The 8,269-nt window shown below is 52.8% G+C and overlaps 1 protein-coding gene across 4 annotated transcripts in view; it reads left to right on the top strand.

Moving 5' to 3' along the window:
• The first annotated feature begins 2,017 nt into the window (after positions 1-2,017).
• lmna (lamin A) overlaps positions 2,018-8,269 on the top strand; it is a 158,999-nt gene continuing 152,747 nt past the window's right edge. For all 4 annotated transcript variants that reach the window (XM_085978754.1, XM_085978756.1, XM_085978753.1 and 1 more), the window contains exons 1-2: positions 2,018-2,160; positions 5,672-6,029. In XM_085978754.1, coding sequence (XP_085834880.1) covers positions 5,683-6,029 — 347 coding nt within the window. In that variant the 5' untranslated portion in view covers positions 2,018-2,160; positions 5,672-5,682. The remainder of the gene's footprint in view (positions 2,161-5,671; positions 6,030-8,269) is intronic.

The following is an 8,269-nucleotide window of genomic DNA, read 5'->3' as shown; positions in this document are numbered from 1 at the left end:
TGTATCTGTGTGCACTGTCGGTCTGGTCACTCTGAACATCTGTATCTGTGCGAACGGTCAGTCTGGTCACTCTGAACATCTGTTTCTGTGCATACTGTCGGCCCGGTCACTGTGAACATCTGTACCTTTGCCCGCGGTCAGGCCAGTCACACTGAACATCTGTATCTATGCGAACGGTCAGTCCGGTCGCACTGAACATCTGTATTTGTGCGTACTGTTGGTCCGGTGCTCTGAACATCTGTATCTGTGCAAACGGTCAGGCCTGTTACTCTGAACATCTGTATCTGTGCAAACAGTCAGTCCTGTCACTCTGAACATCTGTATCTGTGCAAACGGTCAGTCCTGTCACTCTGAACATCTCTATCTGTGCGAACGGTCAGTCTGGTCACTCTGAACATCTGTATCTGTGCATACTGTCGGCCCGGTCACTGTGAACATCTGTACCTTTGCCCGCGGTCAGGCCAGTCACACTGAACATCTGTATCTATGCGAATGGTCAGTCCGGTCACACTGAACATCTGTATTTGTGCAAACGGTCAGTCCTGTCACTCTGAACATCTGTATCTGTGCGTACTGTTGGTCCGGACACTCTGAACATCTGTATCTGTGCAAACGGTCAGTCCTGTCACTCTGAACATCTGTATCTGTGCAAACGGTCAGTCCTGTCACTCTGAACATCTGTATCTGTGCAAACGGTCAGTCCTGTCACTCTGAACATCTGTATCTGTGCGAGCAGTCATTCTGGTCACTTGGAACATCTGTAACTGTGCGCACTGTTGGCCTGGTCACTCTGAACATCTGTATATGTGCCTACTGTCAGTCCAGTCACTCTGAACATCTGTATCTGTGCAAACTGTCACTCTGAAAATCTGTATCTGTGCGCACTGTCACTCTGAAAATCTGTATCTGTGCGCACTGTCAGTCTGGTCACTCTGAACATCTGCATCTGTGCCCGCTGTTGGTCCAGTCACTCTGATCATCACTATCTGTGTGCACTGTCACTCCGGTCACTCTGAACATCTGTATCTGTGCGAACGGTCAGCCCGGTCACTCTGAACATCTGTATCTTTGCGAATGGTCATACCGGCCACTCTGAACATCTGTATCTGTGCCCACTGTTGGTCTGGTCACTCTGAACATTTGTATCTGTGCCCACTGTCAGTCTGGACACTCTGAACATCTGTATCTGTGCCCGCTGTCAGTCCGGTCACTCTGAACATCTGCATCTGTGCGAACGGTCAGTCCGATCACTCTGAACATCTGTATCTTTGCGAATGGTCATACCGGCCACTCTGAACATCTGTATCTGTGTGCACCGTTGGTCCGGACACTCTGAACATCTGTATCTTTGCCCACTGTCAGTCTGGTTACTCTGAACATCTGTATCTGTGTGAACGGTCAGTCCGGTCACTCTGAACATCTGTTTCTGTGCGAACGGTCAGTCTGGTCACTCTTAACATCTGTATCTGTGTGAACTGTCGGTCGGGCCACTCTGAACATCTGTATCTGTGTGAACTGTTGGTCCGGTCACTCTGAACATCTGTATCTGTGCGAACGGTCAGTCTGGTCACTCTGAACATCTGTATCTGTGCCCACTGTCAGTCTGGTCACTCTGAACATCTGTATCTGTGCGAACGGTCAGTCCGGTCACTCTGAACATCTGTATGTGTGCGAACGGTCAGTCCGGTCACTCTGAACATCTGTATCTGTGCGAACGGTCAGTCTGGTCACTCTGAACATCTATATCTGTGCCCACTGTCGGTCCGGTCACTCTGAACATCTGTATCTGTGCCTACTGTCAGTCCGGTCAGTCTGAACATCTGTATCTCTGTGAACGGTCACTCTGAACATCTGTATCGGTGCGTCGGGTCAGTCTGAACATCTGTATCGCTGCCCCCTGTCCTGCCCTCCCTGGGCTGTTTTGGGATCTGGAGCCAAGCCCCGCCCCTCCCGACAAGGGCCCGCCCCGCCTATCCCGCCGCTGATTGGCTGCCCGGGACGTCCGTCAGGCCGGCCCCGCCCCCTGCTGCCCTGCCCTTTAAATGGTGCGGCGGAGGCGAGCGAGCGGCTCAGTGAGCCCGGAGCCCAGCACCGCACCGCCAGCCTAGCCCCGGACACTGTGCAGCCGCTCTCCTCTCTCAACACACGCCGCTCCCGCAGGTAGGAACCCGCGGCCCGGCCCGGCCCGGCGCTTCATGTGTCAGGATCTGGGGCTGTCACCCTCTGTAGACAGCTGGGGCTCTCTGGGGGGCGAGCTGCGCAGGTAAAGGGTCTCTGGGATCGAGCTGTGCAGGTGAGGGGGGTCTCTTTGGGGGGGGGGCGAGCTGTGCAGGTTGAGGGTCTCTGGGATCGAGCTGTGCAGGTGAGGGGGTCTCTGGGGGGGCGAGCTGTGCAGGTGAGGGGGTCTCTTGGGGGGGGGGTGAGCTGTGCAGGTGAGGGGGTCTCTGGGATTGAGCTGTGCAGGTGAGGGGGTCTCTGGGATTGAGCTGTGCAGGTGAGGGGGTCTCTGGGATTGAGCTGTGCAGGTGAGTGGGTCTCTGGGATTGAGCTGTGCAGGTGAGGGGGTCTCTGGGATTGAGCTGTGCAGGTGAGGGGGTCTCTGGGATCGAGCTGTGCAGGTGAGGGGGTCTCTGGGGGGGGTGAGCTGTGCAGGTGAGGGGGTCTCTGGGATTGAGCTGTGCAGGTGAGGGGGTCTCTGGGATCGAGCTGTGCAGGTGAGGGGGTCTCTGGGATTGAGCTGTGCAGGTGAGGGGGTCTCTGGGATTGAGCTGTGCAGGTGAGGGGGTCTCTTGGGGGGGGTGAGCTGTGCAGGTGAGGGGGTCTCTGGGATTGAGGGGCTCTCTGGGAATAAGCTGGGATTGAGGGGCTCTCTGGGAATGAGCTGGGTTTGAGGGGCTCTCTGGGAATGAGCTGGGTTTGAGGGGCTCTCTGGGAATGAGCTGGACTGGTGAGGGGGTCTCTGGGATTTGAGGGGGTCTCTGGGATTGAGGGGCTCTCTGGGAATGAGCTGGACTGGTGAGGGGGTCTCTGGGATTGAGGGGCTCTCTGGGAATGAGCTGGGTTTGAGGGGCTCTCTGGGAATGAGCTGGACTGGTGAGGGGGTCTCTGGGATTTGAGGGGGTCTCTGGGATTGAGGTGGACTGGTGAGGGTCTCTCTGGGAATGAGCTGGGATTGAGGGGCTCTCTGGGAATGAGCTGGACTGGTGAGGGTCTCTCTGGGATTGAGGGGCTCTCTGGGAATGAGCTGTACTGGTGAGGGGAGTCTCTGGGATTGAGGGGCGATGGGTGAGTGAGATTCTGGGGGAGGGGATCTCCGGAGGGGGACAGTTGAAGGGATGACTGGGTAAGAGAAGGCTGCAACTCGAGGAGGGTTACTCGTGTCTCTGGCAGCCTCCAGTACGAGGGGCAAACTCTTCCCAAGTAACTGAGTGTGTTGCCGTGGTTAAATGTTCTCGTGTTTTGCCAGAGCTTGCTGCGATATTTCCATTGCCTCTCTCTGGAATGTCTTTTTTTTTAAAACTCCACTTCCGTTGGTTGCTGTGTCTGATGTTCCGCCCAAGTCCGCCCCTGCCACTCCTTGACTGCTGCCCAAAGCCTGATTCACACCTGCAGTTCCTGGAGGCTGCATTTTTCAAAGGTAGCTGTCCCTCCCTCCCGCCCCCCCCAAAGCCCCCACGCGCGCGCACACACACCGACACTGGGACTCGCCCAGAACACCGCAACACCCCCTCCGCTCACCGAGGTCTTGTGTTCCCGCCCACCCCCTGATCCGCTGCCTTCCCGCCCCCTTGCGAATTAATGGTCGCATTTTATTGCCTTTTGCTTTCAACTCCCTCCTTGAGCTTCCCTACCATCCCTCCGACATGCCCCCTCCAGACGTAAGGTGTGTGATCTCACCTTTCCTTTCCTCACCGGTTCACTCCGCACCTACTCTTGTACTTTGTGGCCAATCCTCACGCCCCATCTCTCCGCATCAGCCTACCCTCCGAGTTTGGAAAGCCCTTACTCTTTGGAAGTTTGTTGCCCCTTCCTTCACCTTCTGTTTGATAGAACCTTGCAACACAGAAGGAGGCCATTCGGCCCATCGTCCCTGTGCCGGCTCTTTGAAAGAGCTCTCCAATTAGTCCCGCTCCCCCCTGCTCTTTCCCCACAGTCCCTGCAAATCATTCCCCATCGAGTATTTCTCCAATTCCCTTTTGAAAGTTACTATTGAATCTGCTTCCACCGCCCTTTCAGGCAGCGCGTTCCAGATCACAACAACTCGCTGCGTAAAAAACATTCTCCTCATCTCCCCCTCTGGTTCTTTTGCCGATTATCTTCAATCTGTGTCCTCTGGTTACCGACCCTCCTGCCACTGGAAACAGTTTCTACTTATTTACTCCATCAAAACCCCTCATGATTTTGAACGCCTCGATTAAATCTCTTCTTAACCTTCTCTGCTCTAAGGAGAACAATCCCAGCTTCTCCAGTCTCTCCACATCACTGAAGTCCCTGATCCCTGGGACCATTCTGGTCAATCTCCTCCGCACCCTCTCCAAGGCCTTGACATCCTTCCTAAAGTGCGGTGCCCAGAATTGGACTCAATACTCCAGCTGGGGCCTGACCAGTGATTTATAAAGGTTCAGCATAACTTTGCTTTGTACCCTATGCCTTTATTTATCTCTGTCCTGTTCCATAGTCACGTTTCCTTACGAACATCCGAATTAATCATAGAAACATAGAAGATAGGAGCAGGAGTAGGCCATTCGGCCCCTCGAGCCTGCTCCGCCATTCAATGCGATCATGGCTGATCATCCAAATTCAGTACTCTGTCCCTGCTTTCTCCCCATATCCCTTGATCCCTTTAGCCTTAAGAAATATATCTAACTCCTTCTTGAATATATTTAATGAATTGGCCTCCACCACCCTCTATGGTAGAGAATTCCACAGGTTCACCACTCTCTGGGTGAAGAAATTCCTCTTCATCTCTGTCCTAAATGGCTTACCCCTTATCCTTAGACTGTGACCCCTGGTTCTGGACTCCCCCGCCATCGGGAACATCCTTCCTGTATCTAGTCTGTCTAGTCCTGTTAGAATTTTATAAGTTTCAATGAGATCCCCTCTCATTCTTCTAAACTCCCAGCGAGAATAAGCCCAATCGACCCAATCTCTCCTCATACGTCATTCCTGCCATCCCAGGTATCAGTCTGGTCAGAGCAGGAGTGGGCCACTCGGCCCCTCGAGCCTGCTCCGCCATTCAATAAGATCATGGCTGATCCGATTACTCCACATTCCCGCCTACCCCGGATAACCTTTCACCCCCGTGCTCACCAAGAATCGATCTACCTCTGCCTTAAAAATATTCAAAGACTCTCTGCCTCCACCGCCCTCTGAGGACGAGAGTTCCAAAGACTCACGGCCCTCTGAGAAAATATTTCTCCTCACCTCTGTCTTAAATGGACGACCCCTTATTTTTTTAAACAGTGACCCCTAGTTCTAGATTCTCCCACAAGAGGAAACATCCTCTCCACATCCACCCTGTCCAGACCCCTCGGGATCTTATATGTTTCAATCAAGTCACCTCTTACTCTTCTAAACTCCAGTGGATACAAGCCTAGCCTGTCCAACCTTTCCACTCTGTAAAGTGCTCCGAGACTTTGGTGCTAACTTGCTGTCTCTCTCCGCCCCTCAGCCTGTTCCGAGATGCAGACCCCAGGCCAGAAGCGGGGCAGCCGGACTAACCCCTCCACCCCCTTGAGCCCGACCAAGATCAGTCGGCTGCAGGAGAAGGAGGACCTGCAGAACCTCAATGACCGGCTCGCCGTCTACATTGACAAGGTCCGCTCGCTGGAGTGCGAGAATGCCGGCTTGCGTCTCCGCATCTCCGAGTCCGAGGAGACCACCAGCCGGGAGGTGGTCAACATCAAGTCCATGTATGAGACCGAGTTGGCCGATGCCCGCAAGACCCTGGACAACGTGGCCAAGGAGAAGGCCCGCCTGCAGTTGGAGCTGGGCAAGATACGGGAGCAGTACAACGAGCTGAAGAGTCGGTAGGTGCCCTTGTCTTACTCTTCATTTCAATGAAGAACCGACAGCTAGGTTGATTCATCCTTGCACTCAAATCTATCCACCGCCTAATCTGAGTGATTCCCAGCTGAAAGTCCTTGCACACCCCCTCCGCCCCTGTCACACCGGCATATCGCTCATTGATTGCTCATTCCGCTCTACGATCGACTCCTTTCAGTGATTACATCCTCAACCCTCAATTCACTTCTTAAAATCTTCACATGCCTCGCCCCTCCCTGCCTTCAAAAGCCTTTTCTTCGAGTCTGCTTCCGCTCCCGCCCCCACCGACCCCATAAATTATTTTCCTCTGCTGCCCCGTGTCCTAACTCGCACCGAGTCCTGTTCACCCATCACCCCCCTGTGCTCGCTGACCTACATTGGCTCCCGGTCCGGCAACGCCTCGATTTTAAAATTCTCATCCTCCTGTTCAAATCCCCTCCATGACTCTTGCCCCCCTCCCTATCTCTGTAACCTCCTACAGCCCTCTGAGATCTCAGCGCTCCTCCAATTCTGGCCTCTTGCGTATCCCCTGATCTCCATCGCTCCACCATTGGTGGCCGTGCCTTCAGCCGCCTGGGCCCCGAGCTCTGGAATTCCCTCCCTAAACCTCTCCGCCTCTCTCCTCCTTTTAAGACGCTCCTTAAAACCGACCTCTTTGACCAAGCTTTTGGTCACCTGTCCTAATATCTCCTTATGTGGCTCGGTGTCAAATTGTGTCTGATAATCGTTCCTGTGAAGCGCCTTGGGATGTTTTACGATGTTAAAGGCGCTATATAAATGCACATTGTTGTTGTCTATTTGTCTATCTCGGTGGTGACGTTTTCCGTTACTTTGTCGAGCAATCTGTGGCATTTTCTTTGCATGAGGAAATTGGAGAAATACTTGATGGGGAAAATTCACAGGGCTGTGGGGAAAGAGCAGGGGGGAGTGGGACTAATTGGAGAGCTCGTTCAAAGAGCCGGCACAGGCACGGTGGGCCGAATGGCCTCCTCCTGTGCTGTCAGGTTCTAATGAAGGTTAAGGACTGGAAATGGCAATGTTATTCCTGATCAATGGGGGCAAAGATCACGAGTTACATGTATAATGTACTGTGAAGCGAGTTTTTTTTCACAATTGCTCTTTTGTCTTCCAAACCGTCATGAATAATTCCGTCACGTGTGTTGAGAGAACAGCCAGGCATGAAATTTAAATGTAATTCTGTCTGCTTTTCATAAATGTACATTTAATATAGTGGGGAGTCAGCAACCCGCATTTATATAGCGCCTTTAACATAATAAAACGTCCCAAGGCGCTACACAGGAGTGTTCTCAAACAAAATTTTACTCCGAGCCACATAAGGAGATATTAGGGCAAGGGCTTGATCAAAGAGGTCGGTTTTAAGGAGCGCCTTAAAGGAGGAGAGAGAGGCGGAGAGGTTTAGGGAGGGAATTCCAGAGCTCGGGGCCCAGGCGACTGAAGGCACGGCTGCCAGTGGTGGAGCGATGGAAATCGGGGGATGCGCGAGAGGCCAGAATTGGAGGAGCGCAGAGATCTCGGAGGGTTGTGGGGCTGGAGGAGGTTACAGAGATAGGGAGGGGGGGGCGAGGCCGTGGCAGGATTTGAACATGCATCAGGACCTTAAGGAGTTGAGGCTGTATCATAGCAACATGGTCGTAATACCAAATGGAAGTTCCGAGTTTAAAGGGTTAATAAGGACGACTTGATCATTCAGTAATGTTAATCTTAGCGTAGACTTGGATCTAGGGTTAAAGATGTGCGGCGACGTACAGTAACTAATCGGCGCAAAAGTGATGAAGGGCGGGTTGATGAAGAGGTTGCTTCTCATGGTGATTGACGTAAGAACACTACTCGGCACTTGGTCTAAGCGTTAAACAAAGCTTTAATCAACTGTTTTACAACATGAAGGTCTAGTTGTGTCCTTCACTAGTTCCTGTTAAGAATGTCCTGCGCAAGCTGGGCCCGTGCCCGAGTATTTATACTCTCCCTGGACAGCGCCACCCGTAGGCCGCCCAGTGTTAGTTCATAAGTCTTTCTTTCATGAATGACTGATTCATGTCATTGATATCTGCAGAAACTTCGAGCAATCTGTGGCGAGAGAGAGAGAAGCGGTTTCTGTTCTGTTGTCAGGGAGAGCGCCAGGGGACTAATAAAGGGATTAAAAGCCCCAATTCCAACTAGAAATGAAACTCCCTTCCTCAAAATTCCCCCAGTCCATTCCTAAGCT

The sequence above is a fragment of the Somniosus microcephalus genome, unplaced genomic scaffold (assembly GCF_052327205.1).
Source record: "Somniosus microcephalus isolate GS21.2 unplaced genomic scaffold, FLI_Smic_1.0 unresolved_chr7, whole genome shotgun sequence".
NCBI classification, from domain to species: Eukaryota; Metazoa; Chordata; class Chondrichthyes; order Squaliformes; family Somniosidae; genus Somniosus; species Somniosus microcephalus.
The sequence above is the reverse complement of the archived record's forward strand: the minus strand, read 5'-3'. Positions and strand labels throughout refer to the sequence as shown.